This window comes from Salvia splendens, chromosome 11, assembly GCF_004379255.2.
Source record: "Salvia splendens isolate huo1 chromosome 11, SspV2, whole genome shotgun sequence".
Taxonomy (NCBI): Eukaryota; Viridiplantae; Streptophyta; class Magnoliopsida; order Lamiales; family Lamiaceae; genus Salvia; species Salvia splendens.
Window position 1 is genome coordinate 3,292,016 of NC_056042.1, and position 11,853 is coordinate 3,303,868.

Here is an 11,853-nt window from a genome sequence, read left to right on the forward strand (position 1 = left end):
GCAGAAGTCTATTCAGCCTTGATGGCCAAAGAACTCCAGAAGATTACCACCAGAGGTTCTGCAAGCTCCAATGTTCAAGCTGCAGAGGCATTGAATGTGAAGAAGTTCAAAAAGCAAAATTTCAAGAAGAAATTTGAGGGCTCAAAACCCTCAAGCATTGATGCTTATAAGGAAACCAAGGCATGTTTTTGGTGTAAGAAACCTGGGCACTTGAAGAAAGATTGTCATGCATGGAAGAGAAAGCTAGCCTCTGAGGGCCACAACCAATCTGATTGTGTGGAGGGTGCTGACCCCCTGCTCAACTTATGAATATTAGTGACAATGGGGTCAGTCACAGGTGGATTATGGACTCGGGGTGTAGCTTCCATACGTGCCCCAATAGAAGCTGGTTTCATGATCTTCAAGAAGCATCAGGTACTGTGGTGCTAGGTAATAACCATATTTGCCAGATTAAAGGGATAGGGAAAGTAAAGTTAAGCCTACAAGATGGCTCTGTGAAGATCCTGACTGGAGTGAGGTATATTCCAGAAGTGAAGAGAAACCTCATTTCATTGGGAATGCTAGAGCAGAAGGGGTTCACTATATTAATGAGTCAAGGAAAATTGTTTGTAAAATCTGGAGATGCAGTGATGATAGAGGCTGACAGAGAGCACATCCTCTATTATTTAAAGGCTAAGGCTGTTGATGGAGAGAGCAATGCAATGTCAGAGGACTCCCTAATGCTATGGCACAAGAGGCTAGGCCATCCAACTGAAGAGAGCTTAAAAGAACTCATCAAGAAAGGCCTAATCTCTGGAGATCTCAGCAAAATGGACCCCTGTGAGAAGTGTATACTTGGAAAAGCAAAGAAGACACCCTATCCTACAGGTATTCAATCATCTACAACCCCTTTAGAATATATACACAGTGATCTTTGGGGCCCTTCACCTGTGTGTTCAATTGGTGGAGGAAAGTATTATCTAGCTATCATTGATGACTATACTAGAAAGCTGTGGGTGCATATCCTTAAAGAAAAGTCAGAAACACTCACAAAGTTCAAGATATGGTGTAAGGAGGTGGAGCTAGAGAAGGGAAGGAGTGTGAAATGCTTAAGAACTGACAATGGCCTAGAGTTCTTGTCTGCTGAATTTGATATGTTTTGCAAAGAAAAGGGTATGAAGAGGCACAAGACTGTTCCTAATAATCCTCAACAAAATGGTGTTGTAGAGAGGATGAATAGGACTATCCTAGAGAGGGTAAGGTGCTTATTACTTGACTCTGGTCTGAGCAGCAGGTTTTGGGGTGAGGCTGTGTATACAGCAGCCTATCTCATCAATAAATGTCCATCTACTGCCCTTAATTCTGAGACTCCTGATTACATGTGGTATGGAGCCCATAGTGACTATTCAAAATACAAGGTGTTTGGGTGTGCAGCCTATGCTCATGCTAGGCAAAGTAAACTTGAATCTAGGGCTCTGAAATGTATATTGCTGGGGTATCAGAGGGGAGTTAAGGGGTATAGGCTCTGGTGTATTGAGCATGGCAAGCAGAAGGTGTTGATGAGCAGGGATGTGGTGTTCTTGGAGGATCAGATGCCATACTTGAAAGAAAGGCTGGACTCCAGTGAAACTGAGGGTGATTTCTTCAAGGTGGAGCCTATGAGGCTTGGCCTAGGAGCAGGTGGAGCTACTGACTCAGAGAAAGATGAGGCTCCAGCTCAGGGCAGACAGAAGGATGGTGAGTCTACATCTGACTCCACCAGGGAGTATCAAATTACAAGGGATAGGGCAGAAGAAATGCAAGGCCACCCAGTGTTGTGAAAATCGCGCTCGGGGCGCGCTCGGGGCGCGGGGCGCTCAAAGCGAGCCTATAATCGCCCCGATGCGGCGGGGTCGTGCGAGATCCGTGGAGCGACGGTGGGGCGCGCTTGGGTCGCCTGGGTCGCGGTGGAGCGCTTGGGTAGCCTGGGTCGCGGGCCGATTTGGGTTGAATATTGATGACTCTTCATCTTCTTCCATGAATAAATCAAAAAACGGTACTTACCAACTTCCCATACTTTTATTTAAGGAAAACCTACACCAACCCTTCTATTCAGCCGCATTCTCCTCTCCTATTTATTCTCCTTTTTCTTCTCCTTTCTTCTTCATCAGCCACCACTCCGAATCACTTTATTCTCCAGCCACCACTCCTTCGACGTCCAGATTCGCAAGATTTATCTACAGGTACGAGCATCAATTGTAATGGGGATTCACGAGCATCAATTGTATCTGGAGTTTATGTATGTTTTTTTTTTTGTAAAGAATTGTTTTTAGATATATTGGGTACATTTGGATTTGTATAACTATTTTGTAAAGTCTCTCTCATTTAATTTGCTGCAACTCCACAAGTAAGAAACATACAAACAATTACGTGTCAGAAGCATACAAACAACTAACTTGGTACGTGTCAAAAAAAATGAAATGAGTGATTTAACTTGGTACAAGTCAAAAGCATATAAACAATTAACTTGGGATTGAGATGAATGAAACAAAATTGACTAATTTATTGTGCTATACTGCTATTTATTTTAGCTTGAGATGAAATCGCTTGAAATGAGGTTTCACAATTGGGTTTAGTGTGTTGAATTGTGAGAGAATAAAGAATTAAAAAAATAAAAATTAATTTTACTAAAAAAATGAAATGATTGATTTAACTTGGTACAGTGTAAAAAGCATATAAACAATTAATTTGGGATGAATGAAACAAAATTGACTAATTTTTCATGGTATTTATTTGAGCTAATATGCATTGTTTATTTCTTACGTAACATGCAGGGGTTGGTGTGTTGTTGGCTCCATAAGTACTCAATAGTTTTGAAAACTACTTGTAATTCTATGACATTCTCATTCCTGCATTTATTTGAGCTAATATGCATTGTTTTATTTTTTTTACTGTTGAACTTATAAATGATTGTTTCTTTCTACAGATCATTTTTATACCCAGCTAGAAAATATGCAAGAGCTGATCCGGATACCAGATATAAACTTACATGCAACTTTTGCGACAAAGTGATTACATTGGGAGTTCGAAGGCTCAAAGAACATTTCGTTGGCGGTTTTAGAAACGTCACCAAATGTACTAAATGCCCCCCACATGTGAGAGAGGAGATGATCGACTATATGAAGAAAAAAGAGGATGCTAAAATACAACAAGTTTTTACAGCGCCAGCATCACAAAGCAGGCAAGAGTTTGAAGATTTGGGTTACGGGGAAGACGAAGAAGACAACATTATTGGCAGTAGCTCGACCAAACAGAAAAGGCCTCGGACTAAAGGCGCCCTTGATATGTACTTCAACCCTGATCCAGCAAAGGCCGTCCAAGCACAGAAGTTGAGCAAGGAAAAGCAACAGACATTAAATGATGCATACAAAAAAGATTTGCGTGAATTGGTTTGCAGCAACTGGGCTAAATGGTTTTATGATGCGGGTATACCATTTAATGCTGCACAGTATGATAGTTTCAAGATTGCTATCGAATCTACCGGGCAATTTGGTCCGGGCATGAAGCCTCCAAGCTATCATGAGTTAAGAGTTCCTTTGCTTAACAAAGAAGTCAATGCTGCGAAGGATATTCTAAAAGACCATAGAGAAGAGTGGGCTATTTCTGGGTGCTCGATCATATCTGATGGGTGGCGAGATTCGGTTTCTCAGAGAGACATTATCAACTTCTTGGTGAACTCTCCTAAAGGTTCAGTTTTTATCAAGTCTGTTGATGTGTCTAATATAGTGAAGGACGCAAATGCATTGCTGCCAATGTTTGAGGAGATTGTTGATTACGTCGGAGAGCAAAATGTGATTCAGATTGTGACAGATAATGCCTCAAATTATAAGAAAGCTGGGCTAATGCTGCAAGTTAAGAAGCCCAATTTGTTTTGGACTCCTTGTGCTGCACACTGCATCGATTTGATGCTTGAGGATGTTGGTAAAATACCAATGGTCAAGGAAGCTATCAAAAAATCAATATCTTTGACTGGTTTTATTTACAGTAAAACCGGTGTGCTAAATATGATGAGAAAGTATACAAGCAAGAGGGAATTGCTTAGGCCGGCCGCCACTAGATTTGCCACTTCCTTCATCACCCTGCGGTCCATCCATAACCAACGGCAAAACCTCAGAAAGATGTTCACTAGTGATGAATGGAGAAATAGCCAATGGTATAAAGAGATACCCAGCAAAAATGCAACAGCTACTGTCCTCAATGACAATTACTGGAGGCATGTTGTCTACGCTCTCAAATTGACCGGTCCTCTTGTTAGAGTGTTGAGGATGGTTGATGCCGAGCGTAAGCCTGCAATGGGTTACATTTACGAGGCTATGGATCGGTGCAAAGAAGCCATTTCCAATGCATTCAATGGAAGAGAAGAGAAGTTTAAGAGAGTATTTGAGATCATTGATGCCCGATGGAATGATCAATTGCACAGACCATTACATGCTGCTGGCCATTACTTGAACCCGAAAGTTTTTTATGCCAATGTGAAAGGTGTTTATGAATGTTCGGAGGTCATGGATGGTATGATTGCATGTATTGAGAAGTTGGTCCCCGACCAAAGCATTCAAGACAAAATCATAAAGGAAGAAATGCCCAAATATAAGAAGGCCGTCTCCTGTTTTTCACGTCCTTTGGCTATTCGAAACAGAACTCAAATGGCACCAGGTAATTATTCATTATCTTTTCATCATATTATTTATTTAAATGGTAATAATAATTATGTATGTTTTTTATTTACTTCAGCTGAATGGTGGAATACTTTTGGATCTGACGCACCAAATTTGCGAAGTTTTGCAATTAGAGTATTGAGCTTAACTTGCAGTGCTACCGGCTGTGAAAGAAATTGGAGTGTTTTTTCACATGTAAGTAATTAGAATTTGAATGAGTTACATTCTTATATTTTAACATATTTTTCTTTTTATTTCCAGATCCATAGTAAAAAGAGGAATCGTCTAGCACAACAACGATTGAACGATTTGGTATTTGTGAAATATAATAGAGCGCTCGAACGAAGATTCAAGATTAGTGACACCACCGATCCTATTCTATTGAGTGATATTGATGAAAGTAACGAATGGTTACTTGGTAGGATGGAGGATGAGGACAATGATCTTGATGATTTGGTGTTTGATGATGGTGATCTTCGTTGGATGGACGTTGGTAGAGCTTCTGGAGCGTCGGAAGCAGTGTACCATACTAGAGGTAGCACAAGCACAAGAGAACAAGCCTCAAGCTCTATGCGTACTTATACTCTTGTGGATAATGAAGATGACAGTGAAGATATTAATTTGGTTGTATCCGATGAAGGAGAAGAGGACTTACCTCTCAGTGATGATGATATTATTTAGTTAATTATTTTATGTTTTGCAACTTTTTTTGGAACTATTATGATTTTTGATAATAAAATTCAGTTATTTAGTTATATTATGTTGTTTAAAAATTTATATTTTTCGTCTAATCTTCTTTTTTTAATATGGAGTAATGATGTATGTAGATTTATTTGATGTGATAAACATTCAAGCAACAAACTTATAAAAAAGACACAAATATAATCATCATTCGGCTATTCTGGCGCCCCGATTCAGGGGTCTCTCGACCCGTCGCCCCATCGCCCCGCGACCCGGGGTCCCCCCTCATCGCCCCGGGGCGCCCCGCGACCCTAACAACACTGAGGCCACCTGAAAAGTTCTCTGATGTGGTCTACTATGCCCTATGTGCTGCAGAAAGCATTGATGGTGCAGACCCTCTCACTTATAAAGAAGCCATGAAGAGTAAAGACAGAGAAAGGTGGATTGAAGCCATGAATGAGGTGATAGAGTCTTTACTCAAGAACAAAACATGGATTTTGGTGGACAAATCCAAGTTGATTACAGATGGTAAGGAAAGGAGGCTGGTAAGTTGTAAGTGGTTGTTTAAAAGAAAGATTGAGACCACTGACAAAGATAGAGTCAGATTCAAGGCAAGGCTGGTGGCTAGGGGCTTCACACAGCAAGAAGGAATTGATTTCAATGAAGTGTTTGCTCCAGTTGTTAAGCACACTTCAATTAGGATCTTGTTGGCAGTTGTGAACCAGCTAAATTGGGAACTACAACAGCTTGATGTGAAGACTGATTTCCTAAATGGAGACCTAGAAGAGACTATCTTCATGGAACAGCCAGAGGGCTATGTGAAGATTGGAGAAGAAAGCAAGGTGTGCCTGTTACAGAAAAGCCTCTATGGGCTTAAGCAAAGCCCCAGACAATGGAATAAAAAGTTTGATGCACAGATGAAGAGAATTGGCTTCACCAAGTCAGAGTATGATGATTACATTTACATAAAGAAAGCAGGCAAAACTCCTATTGCCTATCTATTACTCTATGTGGATGATATGCTACTTGCAGGACCTTCTATGGCTGAAATTCAGAAAATTAAGGAAGATCTTAAGTCCAGTTTTGAAATGAAGGATCTAGGAGAAGCAAGAAAGATCCTAGGCATAAGTATTCTGAGAGACAGAGGCTGCAAGAAGCTGTGGATGCTGCAAACTGACTATATTAAAAAGGTTTTGCATAGATTCAAAATGGAGAATGCCAAATCTGCATCAACACCATTGTCCCAGAGCTTTAGACTTTCAAAAGAGCAGGCTCCTAAAACTAAACAAGAGGCTGAGGAGATGGAGTCTATCCCCTATGCTAGTATGGTGGGGAGTGTCATGTACACTATGATCTGTACTAGACCAGATCTTGCACATGCTATATTAGTAACTAGCAGATTCATGGCTGACCCGGGGAAGGAACATTGGAATGCTCTGAGGTGGATTTTAAGGTACATGAAACACACCAGTGACTGGGGATTGTGTTTCACTAGCTGGGAAGGTGAATCTGAAGAGGTTGTGCAGGGTTATTGTGATGCAGACTATGCTGCAAACCTAGATACCAAGAAGTCCCAAACAGGCTACTTGTTTACCATGTTTGGAACTGTGATCAGTTGGAAATCAGGTCTACAAAGTGTTGTTGCTCTTTCAACAACAGAATCTGAATATATAGCTCTCACTACAGCTGTACAGGAGAGCTTTTGGATCCAGGGAGTTATTTCATATTTTGGTTTTGACCAAAGGACAATGGTGATTCATTGTGACAGCAGCTCAGCTATGTGCTTGGCTAAACATCAGTTTTTCCATGAAAGGAGCAAGCACATAGACATAAGGCTGCATTTTATTAGAGATGAGATTGAAGGGGGAGAGTGAAGGTGATAAAGATTAACACCCTGCACAATCCAGCAGATATGCTCACTAAATCTCTGTGTAGAGATAAGTTTGATCATTGTAAGAATTTGATCAATGTTTGCTGTAAGAACTGAGGTGAGCCCTCAGGTGGAGAATTGTAAGAAGTAGAGTGCTCACTCAGTTGGAAGAAGAGAAGAAAGAAGAGAATTTAAAGGCTGATCAAGGAAAGAAGCAGCCTAGAAGAAACTGGCCGTTGGAGCAACAGTTAGTTAAGATGTAGCAGTTATTCTTCTTGCTTTCTTGATTCTTGGGATAGTTAGTTAGTAGCAGTTGATGCCTGATTTGTAGAGCTTTAAATAGCTCAGATTCGTTTTGTATGTAGTTAGATGAATTCATTCAATAAAGAGATTCCAGTTTCTTCAAGAAATCACCTACTTTCAATACTAAACTGTTAGTGTGAGTTTTCTGCATAAGTGTGTGAGTACTTCACATTACAGTGAGTGTGTGTGATCTATTCAAGAGTGTGTAAGCCTTGTGTGTTAATCCTAACACGTACAATACATAGAATGAGAATATAAGAGAATATAAGATAAACACAAGGGCGTTGGACAGCTATCCCTTAGGAGTCTTGAGATACTTCAATAGCTTTGCCCCTCTTCCGTTTCTTACTCTTTCTTCGAATTTCTTTTGTTCTCGACTTCTGCTCCTTTCGTGACAAGGCCTTCTCCTCAAACCCGCTGTCCATCATTTTCATCACTATCACGCGCCTAGCCTTGTATACCTGATGCAATTACAGCACATACATCATATAAGCAATATGGTACTATATCTGATACACAACCACACACACATCTTTATCTAGCTTTGCTCCCTTGGCCGGTAAGAGAAGGCATAAAAAACTTAAATGTGATGTAAAGAACTCAATAAATTTTTGTGAAATCGCCATAGCTCATAAGCATTTACCTTTGTGATATCCTCAAGTACATCCTTCTCCTTACACTCGAACTCATCAAATTTTTTCCCTATAAGATCTTCTATTTTATGCACAAGGTCCACATCATTCTGCATAAACAATATTAACTGGTTAGCAGAGAATGTCTTTAAGCATCAAACCACAAAAACATCGTATAACCAAGAAAAAAATATAAACGATGGGCAAGACTTCATCTCAAAGTCTCTTTAAGCGTATCACCACAATACCTTCATTGACATTTTCTTCATGCTGGGAGTTCATTGGCAGAAACAATCCACAATTGACAATAAACAAATATGCAGCAGAAAAAGGAAGGACCAATGCTCTATAGAGATATTTATCTAGAAACTTCAGTGTGTTGCAGTAGTTGAGTTTTTGAAGATTTTCTACACTTCAACTTTAGTGCAAGCAGTATATTAGCAAAGGCCTTAGTAGCATATAACTAACTTGTTGATGGTCTGATAATTTGAGTAACATAATTCAGGTAATACCTCAAAGCCTTGTTTACTTTAATTGATACAATTGGATAGACAAAATGAACCCCACCTAATCCTTGGTAAACTTTAAAATCGGGATTTGCTACTTGAGTAGGGTGCAAATTACTATGATATCCTCAAAATTATTAACTCAAAAATTGCCATTAGGTAATTGTACTATATATGCTTCTATGCAAACAAAACGTTCAATAAGAGTAGACATATCTCTCATCTAGTCAAACAGTGAAGCAAAATAATTATCATTGATTTATACTCAGTATTATGCATCTTGTCTATCTTAACATACAAATATTGCCTATTCAGATATCAAATGCAATATCCCGTCCCGTATACCCCAGAAGAAGGAAGCATCATGGAACAAAAGCGTGCACACGAACAAGTATATTCATTAGGCAACGTAATGTGATCAGACTTCAGTGGCAGCTATTACACAAATAACTCGGTGCCACCAAAAGCAGGAGCAGGTTACAAGTCTATGAAGAATTTTGGAATTTAAACACACCAAATCTCGGATTTTACCTTGGTGATGAAGCTAAGGGCAAGGCCTCCTCTTCCTACCCTAGCAGTACGACCAACTCGATGAATATAATCCTCTGGATACCTATAAAGAACAGGCACTTCAGTTCTGTTCATGAGTGTGAAAGATGAAGCAGTATCTTTGACACCCTTGTACGTCATTACCTTGGAATGTCATAGTTTATGACCAAATCTACTGTTGGTATGTCTAAACCACGGTTAGCAACATCAGTTGCAATTAGTATAGGGACCTGCCCGGACTTGAATTTATGTAATGCCGAGAGCCTCAACGACTGGGATTTATAAGAGTGCAATGCTGCTACTTCAAGATCAAGCTGTTCTAGCAACAAACTCAGAAGTTCACAACTCCTGCCAAAGGCAGCACTGGGTCAGTCAAAGGCTTATATTTACAGATCAAAATGTTTTGAAGATGCAACTTTACTATGTGTTTGTAACATAAACTCAATAATCTAGTTGGAAATTTGCATGATATTAGAGATCAAGATTTGATACTTCCATCTTACAAATGTTCTGTTGATATAAATATAATTAGTACATTTGCAACAAAAATGGGAAAAGAGTTAGAAGTGAACAAACTAGGTAATGATTAAGAAAAAATTGAACCTGCAGGTGGAAACAAATATCATGGCAGATCGAACACCCATTTCCTTCATTTTGTTCAATATGTGGAGAAGGTACACATCCCTCACATTCTTGGGAATAAAAATATACTGTTGTTTCAGAGATTCCACTGTTTTAAAACCTTCATATGCTGCATAGAAATATGTTTTATTTGCTGAGAGTTCAAGTAACGTCTGTAAGTTGCTGCTCATGGTGGCGGTAAATAGTAAAGTTTGCCGTTTCTTTGGTAAGCACTGAAAAATAACTCTCAACTCTGCTTCAAAATTAATGTCCATGACTCTGTCAGCTTCATCCAACACAAGAAACTGCCAAACAAGATTCCGTGTAAGGAGTAAGGACTACATTTGAGAGCATAAGCAGGAAAGAACATAACTACCACCTAGTAGCAGACCATATTACATTCATTGACTCATTGCATGCCGAATTTCTTAAGGAAAAAAAGGTTCAGCTAATAATGTAATAAAATCATGGAGTTAGTAAGGTTACAATAATCTTAATGCCAGATTGTCAGAGGTACACTAATGAAGTGTATATGTTGGTGACTATGTGTGTACAAATGAGAACTCCCTAATAATTTGAAGTTGATTTAAACTATCACTGTCTTTGCTGGCACCAACTTTGGACCAAGATGATCAGGAAACATTATACAATAATATACAACCAAATACTTCCAAACTATTCTCACTCTTAGAGTTCATAAAGCAAAACCCTGTGAAGAATACAAATAGTCCTAACAGAAAACTGTCCTTTCAAAAGGAAAATTCGATATGGAACCCAACTGACCATGATAAGGCTGGTTCTAAGAGTTGGAACATAAAAGCTTCAAGAATTTCCTTGATAATGCTTTTAATGAAATCCACATAACCGAGAACTAACATTTTGAGAACTCAACAAAGTATGCCTCTTTAAAAATATTGCCAACTATAATTCCTATCAAGAAAAAGAAGATAAACTTCAACTTCTAATAAAATTAATCACTGATTAAGCAGAAAAATGAAGATAAATCACCTTAGTTCTAGAAAAAATAGCAGGCAAATCAGGATTCTGTTCAAGCAGAAATTTAATCCTTCCCGGAGTAGCAACCACCACATGCGGCCTCTGCATCAAACTCCGCGACTGCGTAATCATATCCATACCGCCGACAATCTCCACACACCGCAGCCCCAATCCAGACCCGAGCGCCTTAAACTGATCCGCCAATTGGTGTGCCAGCTCCCGCGTCGGAGTCACCACCAGCGCAAACACCCCATACGGATCCTCGGCGAGGCGCTGGAGGATGGGGAGGACGAACGCCGCCGTCTTTCCGCTCCCGGTCTGCGCGAGGCCAAGCACGTCCCGGCCGGCCAGGATTTTGGGAATGCAATGGTACTGCACTGGAGTGGGGTGCTTCATCTTGAGCTCCTTGCAGGTGTTGACAGCCCATTCCGCCAGCCCTAGGTCGGAGAAGGTGACGTGCGCCGGTGTAGGGTTAGGGTTTAGTACTTTCTCCAATTCCTTCACGGTGGCGGTTGCTGGTGGCGGCGGATTGTTGATCTTTGTGGTTGATTTCTTCTTTTTGCGAGAGAACAATTGGAAACTTGGTTCAAGTTGGATTTCTTCCTCCATTGTTGCTACTTGTGTAAAACCCTCTGATGAATTTGGAGACGAAGAAAGGTTAGTTTCTTCGCTGTATTGAAGGATGGGCTTTTTTATTTATTGATTAATTTTTTGGTTTTTAACCAGAAATTGGGCTTTGTTCACAGGCCCATATTCAACTTGTATAAGACTAATTGTTAAAAATCAGAAACGTTGAAATAATTTAAATTTCAAACGTTTTTATAAATTATTGAAAGGAAAAGTCACTTTTTATGTGTAGTAAATCAAAATAATACATATGCGTATAATTAAGATATGAGTAAATTGGGTAAATGAGTAATTGTGTGCAAAAAGAATCGGAAAAAAGATTTAAAAAGTAATTTTCTAATTTAATAGTTAATTTCCACTTAATTAATACGATGCTTGAAACTCAACCCGAATTT

The 11,853-nt window shown here is 39.6% G+C and overlaps 3 protein-coding genes across 3 annotated transcripts; 2 read left to right on the plus strand and 1 right to left on the minus strand.

Moving 5' to 3' along the window:
* The first annotated feature begins 1,683 nt into the window (after positions 1-1,683).
* LOC121756101 lies at positions 1,684-4,020 on the plus strand. The gene is made up of 3 exons (XM_042151559.1): positions 1,684-2,201; positions 2,945-3,939; positions 4,004-4,020. Exons 1-3 carry the CDS (start codon positions 1,684-1,686, stop codon positions 4,018-4,020), a joined length of 1,530 nt encoding a protein of 509 aa, XP_042007493.1.
* A 2-nt stretch (positions 4,021-4,022) lies between these two features.
* On the plus strand, positions 4,023-5,428 carry LOC121754247. The gene is made up of 3 exons (XM_042149622.1): positions 4,023-4,671; positions 4,750-4,868; positions 4,935-5,428. Exons 1-3 carry the CDS (start codon positions 4,023-4,025, stop codon positions 5,352-5,354), a joined length of 1,188 nt encoding a protein of 395 aa, XP_042005556.1. The 3' UTR covers positions 5,355-5,428.
* A 2,193-nt stretch (positions 5,429-7,621) lies between these two features.
* On the minus strand, positions 7,622-11,492 carry LOC121756258 (DEAD-box ATP-dependent RNA helicase 36-like). The gene is made up of 6 exons (XM_042151756.1): positions 10,844-11,492; positions 9,818-10,140; positions 9,359-9,562; positions 9,197-9,278; positions 8,171-8,269; positions 7,622-7,988 (listed from the first exon to the last, which is right to left on the minus strand). The coding sequence occupies exons 1-6, from the start codon at positions 11,438-11,440 to the stop codon at positions 7,827-7,829; spliced, it is 1,467 nt and encodes a 488-aa protein (XP_042007690.1). The 5' UTR covers positions 11,441-11,492; the 3' UTR covers positions 7,622-7,826.
* Between the last annotated feature and the right edge of the window lie 361 nt (positions 11,493-11,853).

Coding starts and splice junctions, on each gene's coding strand:
- LOC121756101 (XM_042151559.1), top strand. CDS start 1,684: ATGAGGCTCCAGCTCAGGGCAGACAGAAGGATGGTGAGTCTACATCTG. Junction 2,202..2,944: donor TTCGCAAGATTTATCTACAG/GTACGAGCATCA, acceptor TTCTTTCTACAG/ATCATTTTTATACCCAGCTA.
- LOC121754247 (XM_042149622.1), top strand. CDS start 4,023: ATGATGAGAAAGTATACAAGCAAGAGGGAATTGCTTAGGCCGGCCGCC. Junction 4,672..4,749: donor CAGAACTCAAATGGCACCAG/GTAATTATTCAT, acceptor TATTTACTTCAG/CTGAATGGTGGAATACTTTT. Junction 4,869..4,934: donor ATTGGAGTGTTTTTTCACAT/GTAAGTAATTAG, acceptor TTTTATTTCCAG/ATCCATAGTAAAAAGAGGAA.
- LOC121756258 (XM_042151756.1), bottom strand. CDS start 11,440: ATGGAGGAAGAAATCCAACTTGAACCAAGTTTCCAATTGTTCTCTCGC. Junction 10,141..10,843: donor CTATTTTTTCTAGAACTAAG/GTGATTTATCTT, acceptor CTTGTTTGGCAG/TTTCTTGTGTTGGATGAAGC. Junction 9,279..9,358: donor ATAAACTATGACATTCCAAG/GTAATGACGTAC, acceptor TGTTCTTTATAG/GTATCCAGAGGATTATATTC.